A 26,875-nucleotide genomic window follows, 5' to 3' on the forward strand; every position below is an offset into this window, starting at 1 on the left:
ATCATCTCATACAATAAAATTTAGCATCATGTCTTGACCATATCACATCACAACATGCCCTGCAAAAACAAGTTAGACGTCCTCTACTTTGTTGTTGCAAGTTTTACGTGGCTGCTACGGGCTTAAGCAAGAACTAATCTTACCTACGCATCAAAACCACAACGATAGTTTGTCAAGTTGGTGCTGTTTTAACCTTCGCAAGGACCGGGCGTAGCCACACTTGGTTCAACTAAAGTTGGAGAAACTGTCACCCGCAAGCCACCTATGTGCAAAGCACGTCGGGAGAACCGGTCTCGTGTAAGCGTACGCGTAATGTCGGTCTGGGCCACTTCGTCCAACAATAGCGCCGAACCAAAGTATGACATGCTGGTAAGCAGTATGACTTATATCGCCCACAACTCACTTGTGTTCTACTCGTGCATATAACATCAACATATAAAACCTAGGCTCGGATGCCACTATTGGGGAACATAGTAATTTCAAAAAATTTCCTACGCACACGCAAGATCATGGTGATGCATAGCAATGAGGGGAGAGTGTGATCTACGTACCTTGTAGATCGACAACGGAAGCGTTTGGTTGATGTAGTCGTACGTCTCCACGGCCCGACCGATCAAGCACCGAAACTACGGCACCTCCGAGTTCTAGCACACGTTCAGCTCGATGACGATCCCCGGACTCCGATCTAGCAAAGTGTCGGGGAAGAGTCCGTCAGCATGACGGCGTGGTGACGATCTTGATGTACTACTGTTGCAGGGCTTCGCCTAAGCACCGCTACAATATTATCGAGGACTATGGTGGAAGGGGGCACCGCACACGGCTAAGAATATGATCATGTGGATCAACTTATGTTCATGGGGTGCCCCTTGCCTCAGTATATAAAGGTTCAAGGGGGGAGGCCGGCCGACCATCATAGGGCGCGCCAGGAGGAGTCCTACTCCCTCCGGGAGTAGGACTTCTCCCCCAATCCTAGTTGGAATAGGATTCGCAAGGTGGAAAAGAGAGAGAGAGAGAAAGGAGGGGGGCGCCGGCCCCCTCTCTCCTTGTCCTATTCGGACTAGGGGGGAGGGGCACGTGTCCCAACCCTGGCCGCCTCTTCTCTTCTTCCACTAGGGCCCACTAAGGCCCATATAGCTCCCGGGGGGTTCCGGTAACCTCCCAGTACTCCGGTAAAATCCCGATTTCACCTGAAACACTTCCGATATCCAAACATAGGCTTCCAATATATAAATCTTTATGTATCGACCATTTCGAGACTCCTCGTCATGTCCGTGATCACATCCGGGACTCCGAACAACCTTCGGTACATCAAAATGCATAAACTCATAATATAACTGTCATCGTAACCTTAAGCGTGCGGACCCTATGGGTTCGAGAACAATGTAGACATGACTGAGACATATCTCCGATCAATAACCAATAGCGGAACCTGGATGCTCATATTGGCTCCTACATATTCTACGAAGATCTTTATCGGTCAGACCGCATAACAACATACGTTGTTCCCTTTGTCATCGGTATGTTACTTACCCGAGATTCGGTCGTCGGTATCTCAATACCTAGTTCAATCTCGTTACCGGCAAGTCTCTTTGCTCGTTCTGTAATACATCATCCCGCAACTAACTCATTAGTTGCAATGCTTGCAAGGCTTTAAGTGATGTGCATTACCGAGAGGGCCCAGAGATACCTCTCCGACAGTCGGAGTGACAAATCCTAATCTCGAAATACGCCAACCCAACATGTACCTTTGGAGACACCTGTAGAGCTCCTTTATAATCACCCAGTTACGTTTTGACGTTTGGTAGCACACAAAGTGTTCCTCTGGTAAACGGGAGTTGCATAATATCATAGTCATAGGAACATGTATAAGTCATGAAGAAAGCAATAGCAACATACTAAACGATCAGGTGCTAAGCTAATGGAATGGGTCATGTCAATCAGATCATTCACTTAATGATGTGATCCCGTTAATCAAATAACAACTCATTGTTCATGGTTAGGAAACATAACCATCTTTGATTAACGAGCTAGTCAAGTAGAGGCATACTAGTGACACTCTGTTTGTCTATGTATTCACACATGTATTATGTTTCCGGTTAATACAATTCTAGCATGAATAATAAACATTTATCATGATATAAGGAAATAAATAATAACTTTATTATTGCCTCTAGGGCATATTTCCTTCACCTCCTTCACGCTGCTTGGCCTCGTCTATCCAGGCAGGTAATCCACACCAACCCATCCTCCTCCTCCTTCCACATCTGACATGCCCCGACCGCCGACGCGAGCGTGGCACCTTCCACCCAAATCACCGACCCCTCCACCAAATAAGCGCCGCCCTAAGCCATGGTGCATGCAGTATAGCCAGGATCTCAAGGAGCATTTGGCAGCGGAGAAGCAAATCACGGCCGCACGTGCGGATGAGGTTGTGATGGCTGTCATTCGTGCCGACCCTCAGATCTTGGAGGAGCACCTTGCCATTTGCTAGCTACGCCGGTTAAGCATGCTCGGTTTACCCATTGCATGTGTTGCGCCTACCTTTCCTTCACAAATTCTAGTGAATTGTGCTATCTAATTTTACCATGCAATCTGTTGCTCTAGTGTATATGTTCTATATGTCGTGCAGTGTGGTGGTCACTTATTAACTATTTTGTTAATTAGTTGACGTCTTCGGTTAACTGTTTGGTTCAATTCTGTAAATGTGATGTGCAATTCTTCAGGCTGCAATTTTGTATTGTCTTCCACGTGAGAAATAAATCGAAATTATCTTTACAAAATACATGATAAACGAATACAATTGCTATATTTCCAAGTTGTCAAGCATGCTTGGTTTGGTTATACATTGTGCAATGTGGTGCTCAGTTAATGTTTGGTTCATTTGTATTGTGGTGTTTAGTTAACTGTTTGGTTCAATTCTGCAATGCGATGTTCAATAGTTGTGGGTGCATTCTGTTATTGTATACCAGATGAGGAATAAATTGAATTTGGCTGTAGTAAATACATGAGAAACAAATACAATTGCTATATTTCCAAGTTGTTAAGCATGCTTGGTTTGGTTAACTATCTGATCTTCTATTAGGAGTATGCTATATTGTGCAATGTGGTGCTCATTTAATGTTTGGTTCATTTGTTGTGGTGTTCAATTAACTGCTTGGTTCAATTCTGCAATGCGATGTCCAATTGTTGTGGGTAGAATTTTGTTATTGTTGTGCATGTGAGGAATAAATCGAATTTGGCTGCACTTAATACATGAGAAACATATACAAGTGCTATATTTCCTAGTTCTTAATCATGCTTGGTTTGGATAAATGGTTTTCCATGTGGCTTAAATTAATCTGATGAATTTGCAATGTGCTTATTTTTCATTAACATATTTCACTGATAGCATGTGAACCCTTACTTAACCTGATGACTAACTACCTTATATGTGTTGCAGGGAAACAATGGAAAGCACTGAGGTTTACAATCGAGGTTAGCATGTGCATGGTCCGTTGTCTAATAGCATATGATGGAGTCTTCGAGTCTACCTTCAGTTGCACCAGCTTGGCCTCCTCTCTAGAAGCAGCTCTATCGCTAGTCGTCTTCTTGCGAAGCGGGTATTGAACATGAGGGTCCCGCACAACTGAACTTAATAGTGATGAATACTGCAACGTGTCTGTGTCTTCTCCACCATGTGCGGCCTCTTCTCCCCTGCCATGTCTGGCGCCCTCTTCTTAGGGTCCATCAGTCATCTCTTCGTCTAGCCCCATGTCGTTATCGGATGCCCCGTTGATGTCCTCATCATCATCTTCATTTATCCACCAAATATAGCCGTCCATGAAACCATGAATGCATGTGCACCTTTAAACGGCCACCCTTAAAGGGGTCGAGCCATACTCCTTCTCTGCATTTTTTACACAGACATAAAATCGCCTTCAGGTTATTTCATACATTTCATCCATCGCAGATCGCAAGTGTATATCCACCATCCTTCCACTAACCTTCATGATCGCCTGCGCGGTATAAGCAAAAGAATTATGACCATGCATGCATGCATGCATGTATCAAATTGATACAAAATTTGGCATGACCTTCCCTAAAAATAGGACATATCAAGTTTGTCCGAAATCCGCCGAAACGGAAATAAATCAACATTTCAGTAAAACATAGACAACTCATGTCACACACAATTCGGCAAATACCCATAGACAACCCATGCCACGCAAAATTACATCATATCGCACAATTCGATCATATCACCCAATTCAGCCATATAAACCACAATTCAATCAGATATATCGCAAAGTTCGGTCATATCACACAAATTCCATTTTTGCACACAACACTACTTTTTACTCACCTATCTCGATATGGAGCACGGTGATGAGGCCTAGAGGGATCGAAGTGGACAAAGATAATTAATGCTCTCCTTCTTCATTGAGAAGATCAGCTCAGTCTTGATGCTCAAGGGAGTTGTGGACATGAGGGCCCCGATGACCTTGGGCAACGACGCCAGGATCTGGAGCTCCCCCGGATCTGGAGGAGCACACCGAGAACCACTTGGAAGCGTTGGACTTGCCCATCGTCGCTGCCAGTGGTGGAGATTTGCGGGTTTGGGAGAGAACATGTGGTGGCTTGGTGGTGTAAGGCTTGCTTCCGCGGTCGGGCGACTTAAATAGCCGAGGCAGGCGGATTGGCGTTGCTTCAATGCGGGCAGCAACTGAAGTAGGCTTCTCAGTCGCCGCGTCGGGGTGAATGCCGTGTCAATTAGCCGACATGAATATGGGTAAGCGGTCGCCCAGTCATGTCTGCTCTGACCGGCATGAATGCAAGGCGAAGGGTTCCAGAGCGAAGTAAGAGAGGGGAGTTTTAGGTGGGTCGATGTTATCAGAGTCCAACGTGACGGACGTCCGCAAACCTTTTCTTGTGGGTTTGGGAGAGGACAGGTGGCGGCTTGGTGGTGAAGAGCTTGCATCCGCGGTCGCGTGACTTAAATAGCCGGGGCAGGCGGATTGGCACTGCTTCAATGCGGGCAACGACCGGAGTAGTCTTCTCAGTCACTGCACCGGGGTGAATACCATGTCGATCAGCCGACATAGAATGTGGGTAAGTGGTCGCTCAGTCACGTCCGCTCTGACCAGCATGAATGCAGGGCGGGGGGTTCTAGAGCAGAGAAAGAGCGAGGAGTTTTAGGTGGGTCCATGTTATCGGAGTCCAGCGTGATGGACGTCCGCAAACCTTCCTAGTTTGATGTCGGTTCGCGAGATTTCGAAGGTTCAGACCAGTTAAGACAAATTTATTGACCGTCATTGGATAGCAAAACTGTCTGAATCTCTTCTGTTCGAAACATTTGCGGACGATTTGACAGGGAAAAAAAGATTGACAGGCGACGCTCCCCCATGCGTTTCGGCTTTCTTTTGGTGCCGCCGCGTGGGTCCGTGTGGCCCGTTCAAAGATTCCTAGGCCCGCCGTGCATCGGTGCATGACAGATGGATATGCTTGATGATGCTACCAGTAACTGACAGCTGCTCGTACTAGTACCAGATGACAGCAATATCACTTGGTACTACCGAGTCCCGACCCATTCCTAATATGCTGCAACATTCATTTGGATTTATGAGAGTACGTACATCGTATTTTCCGGAGGGAGGATTAGGACCGATCCTTTGGCATGAAAGACGGTCTCATCCATGAGGTTAAGGGCCATTCTTGTTTCTAAACGAAACATATGACTAGATTTGTCACGAGTCCGACAACAACCCCCTGCTTGTTGGGAACAAAAAAGATGGAGCCAGCAAACGAGGGAGGAGATGGATGGTTTATTTTGATCCCCTGGTGTGGTGTGCAGGAACTGAGAAAGCGAGTGGCATCCCGTTCGTGTCACTGTCACTACTAACGCGGTCATGGCCTCCGCAAGATTGTTAAACTTTGCAATCAATGTTACTCAGACGCATACGACTCTGCAAGTTAAGGCAAACACAAAAGCACGATGGCTTTCAGTAGGTACACAGCCTCCTGTAGAACACACTTGCATACGTACAGGTGCAGTTGTAGGGAGTCAACGCTGCTGGCTTGTCAACCTTTTCCTCCTGCAGCCGCATCATTTCATGCCCTGGATTGATTTATTGGCTCACAGATCAAGGGTCGCCACCACGAAATGCAAAATCAGTCACCTCCCGCTCTGTTCTTTTCCTTCTTCACCGCCAGGGCTTTGGGCTCGCACGTAACTTTGTGTCACTTTTCATGTCTAGGTTATCTATGTGTAGGAGTAGTATAACCCCATGATATAGTAACACCACAGTACTTTCGCTTTTTGTTCTCTTCATTATATAAGCAGGCTGTCTATGTGTAGCTAGGATACCCCGGAGAGTTTGAGCAGAAAATGCTACCTGGTACAGACAGAGAATAGGAAGAAACGATAGTAAACAGTGCCGATCACCACATACAGTTTGGGCCAAAACATGCAACAAAGCTTATATATATACCGGAAGCAAACACTAATACTCCTCCAATCCATATTATTTGTCACTCAAATGGATGTATCTGAACAACAAGTAATATGGATCAGGAGGAGTATGAGATTTAATAATAAAAAGGAAAAGACACGGCCCCGAGCAACCATTCCAGTTCCATCATTCAGCTGTCCTGACCTTGCTCATTTGAGTCTAGGCGAGAGGCAAAGCTAGAAACAACTATGGAAAACATAAAAAGCAGGCAACATGAATAAAAGTGGAGTGACTGAAACATAAAACCCAAGGAACATAATTCGTGAGCAAGAAAGGCATGAAAGCTAGTAATTCTGTAGTACAGGAAGAGATATCACCAATTCTAGAAATGCCCATCGTGTAGAAACAAACATGAAAACTTGGGCAAGATGACATGCCTTCCTATATACACCCTCAAATCCCAAATATAAGACGTTTTGGGAGTTCAATTTAAACTGCCAAAATGTCTTATATTTAGAAACAGGGAGGTATACATGCTAATGAGATAATGGACAGCACCCAGGCATCAACCTGGAGCATGTCCCAATTCAAAGAGTTAAAAACAAAAGAAACTGATTGCTGAGATGAAGCATTATGATGCAGAGGAGTAAATAATTCAGGGAAAAACAAGAACCACGATTAGTCACGATATGCAGAGGGTCTTCTCAACAGTCAACCACAATGTTAAATCGTTGTGCTAGAGTACACTTACAATAAGGAAAACTTCGAATTTGAGGGCAGTGACAAGTAAAGCATGCTCTGATTACGCCCCAAGAACACACAAGTTCCCTCTTGTAAGGCCGCCTTTGGCAGCATGCAGGAGCAACACAACTACACGGTTCTAGACAACGTTTTCTCAACCTGAATTCATGGGAAAAATCAACCTTGGTGTTTCATCAGCCAGAGATCACTTTGGGTAGAGAATATCATAGTGACCAGGCCGGTAGAGCAGAGTAATGTAAGGTTTCTCCTCAGCCGGATTTAATCCCATTGCAGCATCACCTTCAGAGGAATTGGCTGCAGGAATGAAATCATGGTGGTTCACACTTAGATTGCCTGTGTCACAGGAGCTTCGGTCCAGGTACATCACGCGGATTGGCACCCCTAACGCATCTGACAGAGCAATAATGTGCACATGGTCGCTTTCCTCGCCCATTGGCTCCACAGAAGACTTGCAAAACTGCAATGCGATTTACAAATCAGGGTCAGTCCCTCGACTGCATATCTATGGACAGCAGACAACTTAACTGAAGCTTAATTAAAGCATGTAGGATAGCACCACACAAACACAGGTGAATACATCATCTCTTGTCCTAACATGGCTAAAACCAAGGAATAGGAAAACATAGGATAATACATTATGGGAAGTTAAATTCTACAGGAATTCAAATGATGGCACAAAGTAGAACTTGTTCAGCTACACCACAGGATAAGAACATGAACTTTCTCGAAAGGTTAGGTGTTTGCCATAGTTGTCTTATAAACAAAGGGAAAATTCTTTTGGAACTAGATGCAAAATAGTCGATATGGAAAATTCCTATGGTTACCAATCCTCCAAATCAAAAGGCTCCATATGAAATATTCATAAGGAATAAAATCCTCCAAAATTCCTCATCACAGAGGCCTATCCCTCGAAGAATAATCCACTGCTTACAGAGCTGCTAATTCTGTCCTACTCACATGATATCTAGTGTTGGCTTTGTGTAATAATTCTAAAGGAAACTGGCCCTGTACTCCTGTAGGAATACTGCCTACGGACACAAACACCATACCTAACGAATGGTTAAAAACCCATACTAAATGGCATACTATAATCACAGCAGTCAACCTGTTTAGCAGCATTTAAGGCTGGGGTATGGAGTGAAACTATTGCAAGAACACTCTTGATTCCCATAATTCACATGAAATGCAAAACGACAACTCCCAATCAAATAGACTTACACAACAAACAGGACAGTGCATTACATGTTGACAAGGGGTATATACATGACTACTGGTACAATGTCTATGTTCCCACGACCCAGTGTTGCATACAAGAACAAAACAAAGAAGCTAACCTGAACCACGGTCGAATTTGTCAAGCCAGAAATAAATGGTTCAAAGAACTCAGCCCTCCTTTGAATTTCACCAGAGGTAACAAACCTAAAGAACATGACAACTAAAGAAGACACAATAAGAAAATAGTGTTATCATAGTCAAGAAAGATACGTACATCATAAATATCTGATTGTACAAACCATAATCAGAAGTCGTTTGATCCCTGGTTCTTTCTAGAAGTTCTTCAGGCCTAAGGATACAAGAAAACAAAACAGATTCACCACAAAAGCAAAACTCTGATAATGGCCATGCCATACAATGTGAACAGTTAAAAAATGCCTCTTCCAACAACACTTATTTCCTTTTGTTCACATGAGATTATACCTTAAGGAGACAAACACAAGTATAGAATATTTACCCAATAGAAGTTTCGTGTCCCTGCAGAACATTTTGCAGCTCCTCAATGAACATCTGAGGATAACAATGGAGAAAAATATTCAGCAAGGACTAAGGAGGCAAATTATGAGTCCAGGGAGTATTTAACAAAACAATAATTCTATTGTTCATATACAGATTAATCAGCAAGGCTCAAGTTCTTCGATATGAGCATCTCTACTTACCCATCATTTTCAACCAATGCATATCATATACCAACAGAGCTCCCAACAAAACCATAAAACATAATAAAGACCATCTGGCTGGGCACAATGCATGGCATTCAGAAAGACAGTGTATAATATTTAGTTATTAACAACTAAGAATACTGTATATTACATCTCAGAGGACTTTACTCATAAAGAGCAACAAACCAATGCATTCATCAAGGGATTGACGAAAAGGTGTGCAGTATGCTTACTTAGATCATCAGTTGTGACAGTTAACAGTGCACAGGAGTTACAGGCAGGCATTTACTTTATTTTTCATTGCAGAAAAAAAACCCGCAAGTTCCTGATTACCAACGAGTCATCTAGCAAATTCCCCAGAGACAAGTAGAAGGAATTGCAAACAAGTGCACATCGACAGAAGGGGCAGATCTAAAAGCTATTCAAGTGAGGAAGATCAGATGGAGTGGAGCAAAAAGTGATACGGAATGGGGCAACTAACGAGAGATGCAAAAAGCAAACATTGCATAGACTTACAGAGAAGAAGTCTTCAAAAGTGAATTCAATGTATCCAAGACCTGAAAGTGTCTTCTTGCACTGTTCAATGTTTTTTAGGATGCGCTCAACCTCAGCTCTATCTTGTGTCTCAAGGATATGTTCCTAGCAGCAAACCAAACAATTGTCAAATTATGAATAGACGTACTTTGAGTGAAAACCAACACCACAAATACTACCAGGTAGGAGAACATAAAGCTTCGATAAAAGCAGTTTCCATCTCCTCGTGTTCGTCTTAAAGCATCATATTGTTCACCAAGCAACTGCAGGTTAAGCAAGAAAACTTATGGAACAAACTGAAGCACCATAAAATGGCACACTGGATGAAGAAAAATAATACAGTTATCATGTATCAGAACAAGCAAACGAACAACCACCTTTATTTTCTCCTGTAAAATGGGGCTGCCAGACTGGAACTCTGCTGCTAAGGCGGAGAGAGGTTCCTGCAAGATTCAGAAGGTGCCAGTCAGAAAACAAATTGATAAGATACAACAGCAATTAATATGGAAGGCAAAACAAAAGCGGCAGAACAAAATTACAGATTAATACAAACAACACCATAACTATACAGATAACCATAACAGTACGTTAAATAGCATTTGGGTTCACAAGTGCCGCCAAATGCACTTGAGATATGCAACTAGTTGACCGAAATGAAGAGAATAAGAGATCAGTCTCAGTATGTTATTTCATTTGACATGAAAACTGCGTGGATGTCGCTCCACAACATCTCATATGGCTTTCTGTCATGTCATTCTTGAACATCAAACTTCAAGCATAACAGCACATATTAGAGAAACCCTGGCATAGACTAGCTCAAACTCTGAGATAAATTTCACTACAATAAAGTAGTAGAAACAAATTTTGTTCTCCAGTTTCAGTGCCGGGTTGCCCCCAACTTTTCATAGGCTATTCCTACATTGACAAGCTGGATCAAACTCGTTCAGTCTGTTATCTACTGTACTGCACACCAGAAGATTAAACAAAGGGCTCGGCCAGCCCATAATAAACCCTTGATCCTATAACAGAACATGAAATGCTCCCCGTGTATCCAACCTTAGCCATTTCAAACGACAATTGACCAACGAAACTAAATTCCAGTACAACAGTAACCAGAACCAACATTCACATACTGCTGGATCAATCGGAACGAATCAACAAAAGCCTCGGCCAAAAATGGGCAGCAGAGGTAGCAACACTAGGTGTGATGATCCCGGCCAATTGTACCACATGAACAAACGACAAGCCTATAGCGACTGTGGAATGAGAGAGGAGTCGAAACGCCTCACCTTGTTACCGATGTACGGCACCTGGGGTCCCTCGGGCTTGGGGTCGGGGTCGGGGTCGCCGCAGCAGGCGTGGTAGTAGTCCCCGCCCATGGAGAGCTCCACCGACACGGTCTCCGGGCTCAACCGGTGCGAGTTAGGGTCAGGCCCCGCCCCATCGCTTCCTCCCCCCTCGACGAGCGACGCGGGGGCCGGCGGGGGCGCGTCGCCCATGGCCGCGTCCTCGGGGGCCGGAGCCGCGGCGCCGGTGTCGCCGCCGTCCGCCGCCTTGCGCTTGCGGGCGCTCGCGTCGGCCGCCTCCCGCGCCAGCTTCGCGTCTGGGTGGGTGGGGGTGGGGGTGGGTGACAGGTTGTGGGTGTGGGCTCCGGACGGAGTTCGAGACGACGGCTTCGATTCGGGCGGAGGAGACCTTCGCTTTTGTGGCAGTCGGAGATCTCGCCGCAGGCGAAACAAAGGGTATGTGCGTGTCGTTTTGCAGATAAGCCCTTCGCGTCATCCACCTTCATGGTGTACTTCGTGACCCTGACATGTGGGGCTGACGCAGCGGGCCCGCGTTCCATTTTCAGGAAGTTAACGCTGTTCCTGCTGGACCACCACCCTGCTCCATTCCCACACGCCACCTCTCGATCTGGATAACCATCCATGACAGGTGGTCCCTTATTTACATGTGGGACCCGCATTCTGGCGGACAGGTCGTACTTCCGTGCTCGCGGTGACGCCGCGTCGCCGCCGGCGATCAGATCCAGTGCTTCTCGTAGGTAGCGGCGTCGGCGGTGGTCATGTGGTCGACCGCGGCGTGGTGGTGGGCCCACCACCACATACGCCTCCTTCTCCCGGCCCTCTTCCTCGCCGCCGCCCTCTTCTTCTTCCTCGCCTCCCCGCGCTCCTCCCCATCCTTCTTCGCCCTACCGGCCTCCAGGTACGCGCCCCGCCCCGACCTGCCATACCAGGTTCTTCTGGACTCTTCCTGGAAATTACAGATCCCCCGCATTGGGATTTTCCCGCAGGGAGCATTCGCCGTCGGGGTCGCGGCTCATATGGGCGCAGCGGCGTTTGGCGGAGTGGCGGCCGTGCGAGTGGTGGCAGACGGCAATGCCCGGTGAGGCCTTGTGTGCTTCGTGGTTTTCGGTCAGAGTTTAGGATTGGCTTGGGTTGTGGTGATGATTGGTTTCTGTCCCCGCTCTCCTTCAGCAGCTCCGTCGACGAGGAATGGCTACATCAGGATAGATTGCTACGGCGGCCTCAACCAGCTGCGGCGCGATGTATGTTAAACTTGGTTTATCCTCCTTGTAATGGAGTAAGACTTCCTTTTATATGTATGTACTGTTAAACTTGGATCATCTGGCCATGTACTGAATGCACAAGTGACAAGTATAGGCTCGTGGAGTCAATAGTGGGATCATATGATTTAGCTTTAGGAAATAGGTAGCATTATATAGAATGTTGTGCAGTGGTGTGCGTTGTCGATTGGCTATGTTACAAGTTCCTCGGTTGTAATTATTCTGGCCTCTGGCGCAATTGTTCTGCAGCTGTGCGATGGAATTGCGGTTGCACGTCTTCTGAACGCGACAATGGTTCTGCCCAAGTTTGAGGTTGCTGCATACTGGAATGAGTCTAGGTACTGGAGTCACTTGGGGTGAAACGAAGGCTTCTACTGTTGTTTCTATGTAGTGCACTTCTGTTCAAAAACTAATCATGTGCTTATCAGAATGCTTTGTCAGTGGTTTTGCAGACGTGTTTGATGTTGATCACTTCATTGAGCAAACTAGAGGTTATGTGGAAGTGGTGAAGGATATGCCCGAGGAGATATCGTTGAAAGAGCCATTTAAGGTCGATTGCCGAAAACGGAAAGGACATTTTGATTATGTAGAAACAGTTCTTCCAGCTCTTTTAGAACATCGATACATTTCTCTGACACCTGCCATGAGCCAAAGAAAAGATAGGTATTGCCGAGTTATCTAGTTGATACCTGAAATCTACTTTCCATTTTCATAATACCAATTATCTTAGTCATACTGTCCATTTATTATTTTCCAAGCTATTTTGTTCATTGTTCACATCAAAGGTCTTGAATTGTATCTGCTGCTGAGGATCTTAGCATAATGTGAAGGATGGATATAGAATACTCCCTCCGATCTTAGCATAATGTCATTGTATAGAGGCTGCATCAATTAATTCGGATCGGAGGGAGTACTAAGGCTGGCGATGAAGTTCTCCAGTGCTAAAATTCTTATATCTTTCGAGGGCACGTATATCTACCTGTAACTTAAAGTAGATAGATTGCAGTAATCCTTTCGAAAAATATATATTGCAGTAGTAGGTGTTCCTTGTATGAAGCAGATTCGTGGTGTCATTGACTGCATTCTTAAGTTGGCATACATGAGACATAGTATCATCAAGCAGTGTAGAAAATCATATGTATTTGTCGTATTTGTCTTTGTTTAGATGTGTGATGTAACCATGCAAATTATTTCCCTGTATTTATCTTTTTTTTCTCAGTGCAAATTGGGAGTGAATATGTTAAAAGTAGTCAGAATCGCGATTCTGTTGTACGATTCTACGACTTGACAATCCAAACTAACTCATGATTCTATGATTCTGTTTGGTAAAATCTATGTTTCTGTGATTTTCGTAGTGAAGATTCTGCGATATGCGACCCTACCATTAGGGCCCCGATCCGATTCAGAATCACGATTCTGACTATCAACCTTCGAATTTGGCATGCTGCGTTACTATCCAAAACTGTACACTCTCATATAAAAGTTATCTTCATAGCTTTATAGCCCTTCCCCCTTTCCCTTTGCAATCATCTTGAGCTCACATAATTGGAATAAATACACCGATACGCTATATTCTTGAGTGATAACTTTGTTTAACTAAGATGTCAGTTCATGCAATGCAAGACTTTCACGTGCCCTAAATTTGTTGGTTACATGACTTCTTTACTAACTCCAACCACTTCATCAACTTACCTAATCTTGATTTGTTGTCTGCTTTGTGATATGTTGACCTACTGATAAATTTGTGCTGGGTTCTGTTCTAATGATTGTCATCAGTCCAAGAATACTTTTCACAGGTATAATCCGCAAGATGCAGATTTGTGGAGAATAAAACCATTGAGATAACTAGTAGTATAAACTTAGTTGGTGTTACCTCTATAGTTAGCTCTTTGCAATGCAACAATGTTTTCATGGTTACTCGCAATATCTTATGAACCTAAAAATTGCATTGCTAACTTTTCTATTCATTGTGTCATTGATTTGATTGCTGAATTCTTGGTGTGTTGTCAATTTTAAACTTTTTACTGTGGTAATTATTCACCTTGGGTCTGCCTTTTCCCCATGCTGATGTATATGCCTGTATTTTATCAGATATCCAGCACATGCGAAAGCTTGTTACTGCCAAGGTTGCTACAATGCACTCCAGTTGAACAAGAAGGTGGAAGCCAAAGCTATGGAGCTTCTCCAAGCGATACCAAAACCTTTCTTATCACTTCACCTTAGATTTGAACCAGATATGGTTGCCTACAGTCGATGTGAATACAGTGCCCTTTCTTCCAAATCACTGGATGTGATTGAAGCTGCACGTGGGGAGGACAGGAATGTATTGATTGGTGATGCTGCTCGTCTGTGGAGGAACCGTGGAAAGTGCCCTCTAACACCAAGTGAGACAGCATTTATCCTCCAAGCACTAGGTATTCCTACGGAGACAAACATTTATTTAGCTGCTGGGGATGGGTTAATGGAACTCGAGGGCTTCACTTCGATCTACAAAAATATGTATACTAAATCGTCTCTCCTGACTCATGAAGATTTTGAGAGGATGCATGGCAACACAAAAGCTGCTCTCGACTACTATGTTTCAGTCAACAGCGATGCTTATGTTACCACATTCTTTGGAAATATGGATAAGATGGTAACTGCAATGAGAACAATGCAAGGGCTGCAGAAGACATTGGTCTTGAGTAGGAGGGCCTTCGCAAACTACACGGCTGCTGGACTGGCAGGGGACCAACTAGCTAAGGCCATGTGGGATGCTCACCGAGAGGATTATATCATGGGGAGGGGATTAGCTCTCCCTGAACATTGCTTTTGTGAGTTCAAGTTGTAGTACAAATGAGCCCATATAACACAAGGGCTAGTCTACACGGCCACCTTCCAATTGGTAGCACTAATAGATCGCATTGTGGCTGAGTTGCTACTGCAGTGGGCGTTATGCCCAATCTTCAGAAGAAACTGTTCTTCATCAGAGTCGCGAGCTGCACAGCGTCTTGATTCAGGGAGCAATTATCACTCATACAGCAATGCATCATGGCCTCTCCTCCTGTATACTGTTTCCGGTGAGTTCAGATAGTAGCTCAGACATGTACACGCAGGCTTACTACCTAGAGAATCATTCTGATGTTTCCTTTTACAACTGGATATATTGCCAGGCCCCAACTGTCAGGTGGCGTAATGGCTTGTGATTAATCTCACCCACCACTGGGAAATACACCATAGTTACATAGTTTGTTGTTGAATTGGGCTCCATAACCGGATTCTTATTGTGTGCATCGCAATGTTTACATGCTCAACTGCTTATTCATTCCTTTGGCTAGGGACTTGTTTGGTTCTTGATGCCCTGGTCAGTTTTGCTTCTAGAAGGAGAATCGGATTCGGATTCCAACAACTGTCCCATCTCGATTGTTAACAAGTCAATGGGAACTATGTTTAACAAGAAGCCCTAAATGCAATGCATGATGCATTCCGCGCCAACGAGTGGAGTGTGCATCAATCACCCACTGGCGGTTGATACATTAAACAACACTTCCAGTTGCACAGGCCATATTCGTCATCACTCCGTGTTTGGGCTAGTAGTCTATGCGACCAGTGGTTACTTTCATATTTTACGTCATGGCAAGTAAGCTTAAATAAATTGGTGCTGAGCATGTCATCTTTAACTGTATTCCGTTGCTCGCGCCTTCAGTTTGGCAGCTGAAGCAAGCAACAGACGGAAGGATAACCTCTCGAGAGTGTATACCTCTTTTTTCATCATCGCCTTTTCAAATACGCAGACTGATGCAAGTAGTGTGATGTCAAATTTAATTTGAAACATGCTGCACGTACCAGTGGCCATCGTTTTGTTGCAATGTCGACTGCGTTGGACAAGTTATAAAACGACATGTTAGAAAGGACAGTGGGCGTGGGTGCTTTATTTGCTGTCTCTGAAGGGGGAAAAGGCCACTAGATTATCTTGACCTTGTGTGAACGCCGAGGACTCCAAGTCAATGACTTGAACCTGAGGAGACGTGATGCAACTTCCTCGTGGTTTCCTGAGTTCCGTACTTTCTGTATTTTGCTGAAGGCGGTTGCTTTCCGAGTTTGGCTTTGATGCAGGGGCTTCTGTGACTGTGAGATCTCATATCTGCTCCAATCAGAAAAATATTAGCAGGGAAATACAAGAAGTTTAAAGTGCATCATTGAGCGTTGGTTGAGCAAATTGCAATATCATTTTGAAGAAAATCAAGAGGTCAAAGTCAATTAAGGTACGCTAGCAAGCTGATACTAGTATATGCATATACCATACAGAAGGAGAAATTAACATGACACTTACTTTTGTCTACGAAATGGACTATATATACCAGTACCTCCGTTTCGAATTATAAGGTGTTTTGGATGTTTTAATATGGACTACGTATGGACTGAAATGAGTGAACAAACATATCAAAACGTGTCTATACCAATGTTTTAAATAGCGGGCTATGGAAAATAGCGGCGGGCCTTTAAATCAGCTATAGCGGGCTATTTGTGAAGGCGACCATTTAGCGGCACCCTAATAAAAAGGCTATAGCGGGCTATAACAAAGCTATAGCCGGCTATTTAAAACTATGGTCTATACACATCCTATTCGGAAAAAAGCTAGCATTTTATAATTTGGAACAAAGGAAGTATATAATACTACTTAATATTCATATCCCATACTTGCCATGCTGGTATACATGGAGGACCATGCATATGATTAAGTGCTGTGAATGACTACCATGGGCTATGGAGCGTCTAGGTACAGTGTATCCACCCCAACCGACTACATATGCACGTGTAGTTCATAATATTAGGCTTGGCTAGGTTATATTTTTAGTAGTCCCTTCATAAACAAATGTAAGACATTTTAGAGACTGTACTATCCAATAAAAAAGAGATCGTACTCTAAAATAGTTTTGATATATTTATATAGGGCCTTGATTCGCGTTCTAAGACCTTGCAGTGTCAACAGAAGCTAACGACCAAAAATAAGTCTAGTCTCGAAGACCATGGTAAGATAAACCATGTCTTTCAAAACTCAGACGGATCATTATATCACGTGTCAGTCCTAGCCAAAGAAGAACCGGCGGCGTAATTACCCTTTTTTTACTTTATCAGACAGTGATGTCTCCCCGATGTAGAAGAAAATTCATTCTTGTCCTGTTTTTTGTGCGAGCACATGACTAAACTGGATTACAAATTAGACACGATGAGTGATGAGTGTGAAAAGGCAGAACCCATGAAAAATACCAACGGCGACAATCATCGGCGCGTCCTGCTGCCTAGAGACGATAAGTACAGACAGAGAAAAGTGGTCAATGGTGGCAACCGGTGAGGCATTCGACAACGGAAGTATAGCCATCGCCCATCGACAAGGGTAACTCATTATGACGGCCCTAGCTATGTACTGTACTGCCAAACTTTGGCACTATTTATTGTCATTTCATTATTGTTTTTGTCTGTAAAAAAAAGCAACTATAAACTCTTTCTTAATTACTCCCTCTGTAAAACGATATTAGAGTGCTTAGACCATTAATTTAGTGATCTAAACGTTTTTATATTTCTTTACAGAGTGAGTAATAAATAAGGCAAATCTTTTACTTTCACTTTGAATTTATTTTTATTGGTTTGGTTAAGTCGCATAAGACTATTATTTTTGCCTAAGCAGACTCACCTAATGATTTATCGTAAAAGAGGTGGAGAAAATAAATTTTGAATCAGGTGTCTTCTTTCATCGATTTCGACATGAGAAAATCAACCAGTTTACACGCAGACAAAACCAGTGCCGTCAGACGCTACACTTTCATTGCAGCCTTCTGTTTGTTCATTCACACTTAACTTTTCTGCCGTGCTTTCTAATATTTGGCATGAGAAAAACTGTGGTAAAACTTTTCCACCAACTAGGGTGTGGCTGGATATCAATTAACCCGATCAAGTCTAAATCGAGTGATATTGTCACTTTTATCCTTTTATTTTAGTTTTTAAATATTTTCCTTTTCCCAACTTTTTATTTACTTTTTCATACATGAATATAATATTTGTGGACTTTTCAATTGGCGCTAAAAATAAATAAAATACGTAAATATAGTTGCGCACCGACTGATGTATAAGTATAACCACAAGACAATTGCGTGTAGTTACTGGACATGCAAATTGCGTAGAACCGGCGGACATATAACTGTAGTTGTGTTCGACTAGCGGACATGCAACTATAGTTGTGCCTTGTTGCATAGGCGTGCAACTACAGTTGTGTGTGATCGATCAAAATCTGCAGGCCATAGGATTGACGAATAGCATCAGTTAGAGCAATGCTACACGCATATGGATGGATTTTTACGGGATCAATGGTGTGGCTTAGCTGGCATGTTTTGATCAGATAGAAATAAGGTGTGGGGCTCACCCTCACAAAAATACGGAGGGGAGAAATTTAGTTAGGAAAAGACCCATAAAATCTCTGTAAACAGTCTGTGTGTTTAGAATTTTCTATCCAATCAAAACATCATGCTAAGGCACTTCCTCGATTAATTTTTAAACACCCCCTCGGCTGGTGTCATGATCAGATTTTTGTGCATGAACAATAACTCTGTTTTATTTTAAGAATGGGGCTCTAAAATGGATAGAGGAGGAGCTTAAGTTCAGCAGCCAAATACGGCACGCATGCTTTTTTCCCCCTCAATTTTTGTGAGTTAACTGACATGAGGTTGCTTCAAATGGAATATGTACTCATAGTTGCATCACATTATGCATTTCCTTCATTTTTAGTCTGCAAGTTACTTATGTGTCCGGCATGATATTGGTGCGATTTATTTTCCTGAGGGTATATGCATCTCATTAGAAATTTATTTTGTCTGCCTTTCGTCTTCCTAAATTTCACGTGTTTTTATTTTCTCTTTCCTGGTTAGCTAACCAATTATTGTTGTAGCACATGACTTAGGGCTTTTTAACTTATTGCACAGTTTGTCATTCTAGAACACTAGACTTTTCTCCACAGTTAGGATGTTCATATGAAAAGTTTAATTCATGTTTAATCCTTCCAGAACTAAGCTTAGCTTAGAAAAAAGGTAGCTTGTTGCATGCAGGTCATATAAATATGTTAAATTCCATTTCTTCATTTTTGTTCAGAATGTTGCACTACATGAGATGAGACAAACTCAAAATGGGAGCAAAATAGTCCTGGCTAGCGAACTCTTTTAGCTCGCTGTGTTTCCACTAGTGGCGTTGTAGTCGAGCCCAACAATTCAACTTGTGAAGATAACATGTAGCCCGAACCCAAAAGGGATCGAGATTTAGTTTTTCCAGGACAACTATTTTTTTTATCTTTATTAAAATTTTGCATCTCTTCCATGTTCACTTGGACAATACCTATACTCATTATAAGTCCTTCAAGTTCAGATAAGAAAAATTAGATATCCTGAAATCTTTACTATAAGATCATTTTGGTCTTCTTGAACTTCAAATGCCATCATCAAAAGATAAATGATGGTTTGTATTAAAATTGACCTTTAGAGATGCGGGCACTATAGATATTCTTTTTCCCCAAATTTCTAGAATATGAATTAAGAATTCAGTACTCACATAAATCTGAGAGGCTGCTTTGATCGAGACGTGCGTTGCACGTACACGTTTACTAGTCCCGTAAAAGGCCATCCGTACGTGTAGCATTGCTCACATCAGTTAAGTCTAACTTAAACCAAAAATGCTAAACACACAAACGTTTAGATACTCCCTTCGTAAATTAATATAAGAGCGGTTAGATCATAAAATAGTGATCTAAACACTCTTATATTAGTTTACGAAGGGAGTACTTATCATGAAATCTCTCCACACCGCCCTCCTAATTTCACCGAACGTGGGGCCCCTTTCTCCCCTAGTCCAATGAAAAACTGCCAGCTAGAGATCAGCCCGTAATTCTTAAGGGCATGTAGTACAATGACGTTATCTTAGGAGTGTCATGTAGGCTAAATGATGAGGTGAAGAAGAGAGAACTCATAAAAAAAGGCTTATCTTTTCTTATTTAAGATAAGACAAGAGATGATCTCTTAGCACAATTTGTCTCACCATGTTTTAAGGAATGACTAGTTGTTGAAGATAAGGCTAATATATAACCCATTGTAGTCTTATTTTTTTATTATCTCTAAATTACATACAAAACTCAAGATAAGATTGTCTTATCAATCATTGTACATGCCCTAAGTAACTCTCCGTTGATGTAGCATTTGTTGAACTTAAACTTAGCAAAACCGTAACCAGTAGCAGGTGGCTTGGTTATAAAGGGAAGGTTCAGGAAGGAAGGAGTGCCCCAGTCCCACGCACTCGAGAGTCGAGGGGGTCTGTCCCATCCTTATCTCCGCTAGCTAGCTCGCTATAGGCCCCTGGTCTTTACTCTCCAGGCCAAACAGAAGCAGCTACTAGGCGAAGGACACATCCGCATTATCCATCGATCGGCCTTGTCCTGTCCGCGGGTGGCGCCGGACGCCGGTGACAACCGACAGGGCAGCAAGCGTGGATCATCCGAGCGGAAGCGGAAGCGCTCCTCCTCCGGCTCCGGGGCACCGTCGCGACAGCAGAGGCCCGCCGCCATCACCTCGTCCGCCGCCGCCGCCGCCGCCGCCGCCGGCGCAACAACGAGGTGACCACCATGGGCATGGAGAGCCGGAGGTCGTCGGGGAGGAGGCTGCTGGCGTTGGCGTTGCGACGACGAGCTACCAGCACCAGCAGTACGAGCTCGCCGTCATGGTGGCGGCGCTCACCCACGTCATCAGCTCCACTCGACCGGGACCGGCGGCCGCCGCCGGTGCAACCGCGCCCGGGCAGCAAGGTGCTGTATACGTTGCTCGATTTGTGCATGCTGCAGCTTCCACACAGCTTTTTTTTTGGGGGTTCCTTTTGATGTCCTTGGAATCTTTGCGTGCTGATCTAGATGATTCTACGCGATCCGTGTGTGATTCCGTATAGAGAACTCTAGATCGATAAGGCGAACAGGGAAGCAGAAAAAAAAAATGCAAAACGAAAGGAAGGGAAACGAGATTTCGTACGCTCAGGAGGCACGTGTCGAGCTTTGTTTTGGAGAAGTTTAGACTTTGGAACTCGCCAACTGTAGATCCCTGACAGCCATTTGCGTCTGCATTATTGTCCATGTGTCAGCCTACGTGGCAGGACAATCTTTCAAGTTACAATCATCCTCCAACATGGCAAAGAAAAAAACTAACTAATGCTCCATCAGCTCAAGTATGATACTATAAAAGATTTTAGATTACTATTTTAGTGATCTAAATGTTTTTATATTTCTTTACAGAGGGAATACTCAACAAAAATTTACTGGTTGAGCTTTATAAAAAGAAACTGGGCAGTGGATGCCTTTTGTTAAAAAGTATGATATTCAATTAACACAATCATTTTTCAAGTATTTGATCTTTGACATCGTGTGTCAACATGCATGCATGTACTGATGGGTGAAACAGCTGTGACCCGCCAACACAGCGCTCCTCTGGCCGTGGCGGCGACGTCGTCGTCATCAACGGCGTCGGAGCAGCAGCAGCAGCGTCCGCGGTACCGTGGCGTACGGCAGCGGCCGTGGGGCAAGTGGGCGGCGGAGATCCGCGACCCCGTGAAGGCGGCGCGCGTATGGCTGGGCACCTTCGACACGGCCGAGGACGCCGCACGCGCCTACGACGCCGCCGCGCTCCGCTTCAAGGGCGCCAAGGCCAAGCTCAACTTCCCTGGCGCCGGCGGTGCGCCTGCGCCACCCCGCCATGCCGTCGGCCAGCTCCTGGCGCCCGGAGGCGGGGCATCGCCGTCGATGCGGCAGCAGCAGCGACCCGTGGTGGTGGCCTTCCGTCCGCAGATTAACTCCCTGGCAGCCGTTGCTCGGGAGGAGTTCCCGGACCTCCACCGGTATGCGCACATACTGCAGAGCGGTGACGTGGACCTGCGGGCTGTTGCAGCCGGCGGGAACACACCGGGGCAGTCGTCTTCGTCGACGCCGGCGCACGACTCGAGGTCGCCGCCCCGGCCGGATGATCGCGGATATGGCGAGAGAAGTGCAGGCCCTGGCTGCTAACTGAGTAGTACTCTTACTGAATACGTACTGATCGACGTGTACATGAGAAAAACAAGTTCTGTTTCTTTTCATCTTTTTGTTTGCGTATTTCCTTATTTATTTTTGGTAAAATGAATAGACACAACACTAGAAACAGCGTCTGTAGCATGTGTACGTCGCATGCCACTGTATATGTCAGCACTGAGCAGTGGTGAGGAACTCTCAGGATTGTGGCCAAACTCGGATAGGGTGCGTAGAACAATACAGAACTCTGTACTGTATGTGTGTCACCCTCAGGACGAAATGCACGTATAAATATACTTGTCGCGGTGAATGCACGCACGGTTAGGACTATGTATATTCATTTGTGACAGCTCTTGTTTAGAACTTACAACTCGGTCGTGTTTTAAATTTTGTAGACTTATTATCCTAGTATTTATGAACCACAGTTGAAGGATGATATACTTCTTTTTTGCGGGCAGATGGATGGTATACATTTTTTTTAGCTGACATGGATGATATACATGAATCAACACAATTCATTGAGATAGACTCTGCTACATCTGCATCCTTATCTCTCGAGCTCAAGGTCGTAATAAGTTGTCTCTATCCCGTGCGCGCGTGTTTATATCCTCCGAGAGTCCAAGTATGCGAACATCAACATGCTCTATTTTGTGCATACTTTTTTTTTAATTTACTATCTTCTTATTTTTTTCTTAAAAAAAAAGACTCGGTCTCTGCATCAAGCAATGCACACCACCTTTTTATTAATAGACCATATAGGCGCGCGTTGCCGCGCCCATCCATCTTAAGAAGAGTAACAGTACAATTGTTTGAGAAATGTTGAGCTGTCATAACAGATCGTAAAGTTCGTATGGTTCAAAATATCATTTACCAAAACGTCCAAAAGAGGGATATAATATATCATGCACAATGTAATATACAGGAAATAAATCAATCATAATGTTTATGTTCCCTAAAGAGAATCTCATTTCTATAAAACTATTTATATACAATGCAACACATGCAATAATATGAGGAATGGGCAAGAGATGCTCAAATTACCAACAATCTAGTGAGTCAACATAGGATATCTCCTCCTTCTCAATAAGGAAAATGATGCACGCAAGCCTCACTGGAGCTTGACTACATCATCGTATGCCCACATAACACTATTCCTTTTCCCTGTGCAAAAATGAACAATAGTGAAATGCAAATATCAGCACATGGTGAATACTAAGATGAACAAACTGGTTGATGTCTTAATAAGGATAAAAAACATGTATGCTCTACGTCGCTACAATGCTACCTCTGATCATCCCCACGACAGCTACAAAAGGTTCCAATCAAATTGTAAGCAAGATTTCCCCACAACTTACCTAGGCCTGCCACTATCCCCCAAGAGGCTGCGTCTAGTGCATTTTCAGTTCCTCATCGACAGAATCAAGTCACGCCTAGCGGGCTGGAAGGGCAAGCTGATGTCCTTGGCGGGTCGGCGCGTCCTGGTGCGGGCTGTGCTCTCTGCGCTGCCAACCTTCGCCATGACCGTGCTCAAGGTGCCGAAGAAAATCCTCAAGGAGATTGACAAGGCGAGGCGTCGTTTCTTATGGGCCCAGGACGAGGCGTTGACGGGAGGGAAGTGCAAAGTGGCGTGGAAGCAGGTGTGCACTCCAACAGAGAAGGGCGGCCTGGGGATCCTTGACCTGTCACGTTTCGCCTCAGCACTTCGCCTGCGCTGGTTATGGGCGTCCTGGCTGTTGCAAATATGCCCTAGAGGCAATAATAAAATGGTTATTATTATATTTCTTTGTTCGTGATAATTGTCTATTGTTCATGCTATAATTATGTTATCCGGAAATCGTAATACATGTGTGAATACATAGACCACAACACGTCCCTAGTGAGCCTCTAGTTGACTAGCTCGTTGATCAAAGGATAGTCATGGTTTCCTGACTATGGACATTGGATGTCATTGATAACGGGATCACATCATTCTAAGCTTAGCTCAAAGATCGTGTAGTTCGTTTGCTGTAGCTTTTCCGAATGTCAAGTATCATTTCCTTAGAACATGAGATGTGCAACTCCCGGATACCGTAGGAGTGCCTTGGGTGTGCCAAACATCACAACGTAACTGGGTGACTATAAAGGTACATTACAGGTATCTCCGAAAGTGTCTGTTGGGTTGGAACGAATCGAGACTGGGATTTGTCACTCCGTATGACGGAGAGGTATCTCTGGGCCCACTCGGTAATGCATCGTCATAATGAGCTCAATGTGACCAAGTGGTTGATCACGGGATCACGCATTACGGCACGAGTAAAGTGACTTGCCGGTAACGAGATTGAACTAGGTATTGGGATACCGACGACCGAGTCTCGGGCAAGTAACGTACCGATTGACAAAGGGAATTGTATACGGATTGATTGAATCCTCGACATTGTGGTTCATCCGATGAGATCATCGTGGAGCATGTGGGAGCCAACATGGGTATCCAGATCCCGCTATTGGTTATTGACCGGAGAGGCATCTCGGTCATGTCTGCATGTCTCCCGAACCCATAGGGTCTACACACTTAAGGTTCGGTGACGCTAGGGTTGTAAAGATATTAGCATACGGTAACCCGAAAGTTGTTCGGAGTTCTGGATGAGATCCCGGACGTCACGAGGAGTTCCAAAATGGTCCAGAGGTGAAGATTTATATATAGGAAGTCAAGTTTCGGCCATCGGGAAAGTTTCGGGGGTAATCGGTATTGTACCGGGACCACCGAAAGGGTCCCGGGGGTCCACCGGGTGGGGCCACCTATCCCGGAGGGCCCCATGGGCTGAGGTGGGAGGGGAACCAGCCCCTAGTGGGCTGCTGCGCCCCCCTTGGGCCTTCCCCTGCGCCTAGGGTTGGAAACCCTAGGGGTGGGGGGCGCCATCCTTGCCATGGGGGGCAAGGCACCCCCTTGGCCGCCGCCCCCCTAGGAGATTGGATCTCCTAGGGCCGGCACCCCCCCTAGGCACCCTATATATAGTGGGAGGGAGGAAGGGCAGCCGCACCCAAGCCCCTGGCCTCTCCCTCTCCCTCCCGTGACACTCCTCCGTCTCCCTGCGCTTGGCGAAGCCCTGCCGAGATCACCGTTGCTTCCACCACCACGCCGTCGTGCTGCTGGATCTTCATCAACCTCTCCTTTCCCCTTGCTGGATCAAGTTGGAGGAGACGTCTTCCCAACCGTACGTGTGTTGAACGCGGAGGTGCCGTCCGTTCGGCACTTGGTCATCGGTGATTTGGATCACGTCGAGTACGACTCCATCAACCCCGTTCTCTTGAACGCTTCCGCGCGCGATCTACAAGGGTATGTAGATGCACTCCTCTCTCCCTCGTTGCTAGATGACTCCATAGATTGATCTTGGTGATGCGTAGAAAATTTTAAAATTCTGCTACGTTCCCCAACAGTGGCATCATGAGCTAGGTCTATGCGTAGTTACTATGCACGAGTAGAACACAAAGCAGTTGTGGGCGTCGATATTGTCAATTTGCTTGTCGTTACTAGTCTTATCTTGATTCGGCGGCATCGTGGGATGAAGCGGCCCGGACCGACCTTACACGTACGCTTACGTGAGACTGGTTCCACCGACTGACATGCACTAGTTGCATAAGGTGGCTGGCGGGTGTCTGTCTCTCCCACTTTAGTCGGATCGGATTCGATGAACAGGGTCCTTATGAAGGGTAAATAGAAATTGGCAATTCACGTTGTGGTTTTGGCGTAGGTAAGAAATGTTCTTGCTAGAAACCTATAGCAGCCACGTAAAAACTTGCAACAACAATTAGAGGACGTCTAACTTGTTTTTGCAGCATGTGCGTTGTGATGTGATATGGCCAAAGGATGTGATGAATGATATATGTGATGTATGAGATGATCATGTTCTTGTAATAGGAATCACGACTTGCATGTCGATGAGTATGACAACCGGCAGGAGCCATAGGAGTTGTCTTTATTTATTTATGACCTGCGTGTCAACATAAACGTCATGTAATTACTTTACTTTATTGCTAAAGCGTTAGCCATAGTAGTAGAAGTAATAGATGACGAGACAACTTCAAGAAGACACGATGATGGAGATCATGGTGTCATGCCGGTGACAACGATGATCATGGAGCCCCAAAGATGGAGATCAAAAGGAGCAAATGATATTGGCCATATCATGTCACTTCTTGATTGCATGTGATGTTTATCATGTTTTAGCATCTTATTTGCTTAGAACGACGGTAGCTTAAATAAGATGATCCCTCGTAATAATTTCAAGAAAGTGTTCCCCCTAACTGTGCACCGTTGCGAAGGTTCGTTGTTTCGAAGCACCACGTGATGATCGGGTGTGATAGATTCTAACGTTCGAATACAACGGGTGTAAGCCAGATTTACACACGCAATACACTTAGGTTGACTTGACGAGCCTAGCATGTACAGACATGGCCTCGGAACACGGAAGACCGAAAGGTCGAGCATGAGTCGTATAGAAGATACGATCAACATGAAGATGTTCACCGATGTTGGCTAGTCCGTCTCACGTGATGATCGGACACGGCCTAGTTAACTCGGATCATGTTTCACTTAGATGACTGGAGG

General features: G+C 44.7%; 3 protein-coding genes across 8 annotated transcripts; 2 read left to right on the forward strand and 1 right to left on the reverse strand.

The window, feature by feature from the left end:
- Positions 1-7,082: 7,082 nt before the first annotated feature.
- On the reverse strand, positions 7,083-11,418 carry LOC123152026 (OVARIAN TUMOR DOMAIN-containing deubiquitinating enzyme 1). The gene is made up of 8 exons (XM_044571637.1): positions 10,951-11,418; positions 10,039-10,104; positions 9,841-9,924; positions 9,644-9,766; positions 8,923-8,975; positions 8,705-8,754; positions 8,525-8,625; positions 7,083-7,647 (listed from the first exon to the last, which is right to left on the reverse strand). Exons 1-8 carry the CDS (start codon positions 11,158-11,160, stop codon positions 7,375-7,377), a joined length of 960 nt encoding a protein of 319 aa, XP_044427572.1. The 5' UTR covers positions 11,161-11,418; the 3' UTR covers positions 7,083-7,374.
- A 154-nt stretch (positions 11,419-11,572) lies between these two features.
- Positions 11,573-15,520, forward strand: LOC123152024 (O-fucosyltransferase 13). Of its 5 annotated transcripts, XR_006475983.1 has the most exons (7): positions 11,575-11,866; positions 11,955-12,046; positions 12,139-12,209; positions 12,477-12,565; positions 12,669-12,890; positions 14,319-15,286; positions 15,380-15,520. XR_006475983.1 is itself a non-coding variant. In XM_044571634.1 (6 exons), the coding sequence occupies exons 1-6, from the start codon at positions 11,727-11,729 to the stop codon at positions 15,055-15,057; spliced, it is 1,350 nt and encodes a 449-aa protein (XP_044427569.1). In that variant the 5' UTR covers positions 11,573-11,726; the 3' UTR covers positions 15,058-15,520. The 5 variants fall into 5 exon arrangements, 4 of the variants coding, with proteins under 4 accessions (XP_044427569.1, XP_044427568.1, XP_044427570.1 ...); XM_044571634.1 differs by having other exon boundaries at positions 11,573-11,866; positions 12,142-12,209; positions 14,319-15,520; XM_044571633.1 differs by having other exon boundaries at positions 14,319-15,520.
- A 4,972-nt stretch (positions 15,521-20,492) lies between these two features.
- On the forward strand, positions 20,493-22,614 carry LOC123152027 (ethylene-responsive transcription factor RAP2-6). Of its 2 annotated transcripts, none has more exons than XM_044571638.1 (2): positions 20,493-21,597; positions 21,689-22,614. In XM_044571638.1, exons 1-2 carry the CDS (start codon positions 21,501-21,503, stop codon positions 22,285-22,287), a joined length of 696 nt encoding a protein of 231 aa, XP_044427573.1. In that variant the 5' UTR covers positions 20,493-21,500; the 3' UTR covers positions 22,288-22,614. The 2 variants fall into 2 exon arrangements, with proteins under 2 accessions (XP_044427573.1, XP_044427574.1); XM_044571639.1 differs by having other exon boundaries at positions 20,497-21,045.
- The last annotated feature ends 4,261 nt before the right edge of the window (positions 22,615-26,875 follow it).

The sequence above is a fragment of the Triticum aestivum genome, chromosome 7A (assembly GCF_018294505.1).
Source record: "Triticum aestivum cultivar Chinese Spring chromosome 7A, IWGSC CS RefSeq v2.1, whole genome shotgun sequence".
Classification (NCBI taxonomy): domain Eukaryota; kingdom Viridiplantae; phylum Streptophyta; class Magnoliopsida; order Poales; family Poaceae; genus Triticum; species Triticum aestivum.

Coding starts and splice junctions, on each gene's coding strand:
- LOC123152024 (XM_044571633.1), top strand. CDS start 11,727: ATGTGGTCGACCGCGGCGTGGTGGTGGGCCCACCACCACATACGCCTC. Junction 12,566..12,668: donor GCATACTGGAATGAGTCTAG/GTACTGGAGTCA, acceptor ATGCTTTGTCAG/TGGTTTTGCAGACGTGTTTG. Junction 12,891..14,318: donor ATGAGCCAAAGAAAAGATAG/GTATTGCCGAGT, acceptor GTATTTTATCAG/ATATCCAGCACATGCGAAAG.
- LOC123152027 (XM_044571638.1), top strand. CDS start 21,501: ATGTTTTTATATTTCTTTACAGAGGGAATACTCAACAAAAATTTACTG. Junction 21,598..21,688: donor TGGATGCCTTTTGTTAAAAA/GTATGATATTCA, acceptor TGGGTGAAACAG/CTGTGACCCGCCAACACAGC.
- LOC123152026 (XM_044571637.1), bottom strand. CDS start 11,160: ATGGGCGACGCGCCCCCGCCGGCCCCCGCGTCGCTCGTCGAGGGGGGA. Junction 9,767..9,840: donor GCTTTATGTTCTCCTACCTG/GTAGTATTTGTG, acceptor GTTTGCTGCTAG/GAACATATCCTTGAGACACA. Junction 8,755..8,922: donor GGACACGAAACTTCTATTGG/GTAAATATTCTA, acceptor TTGTATCCTTAG/GCCTGAAGAACTTCTAGAAA.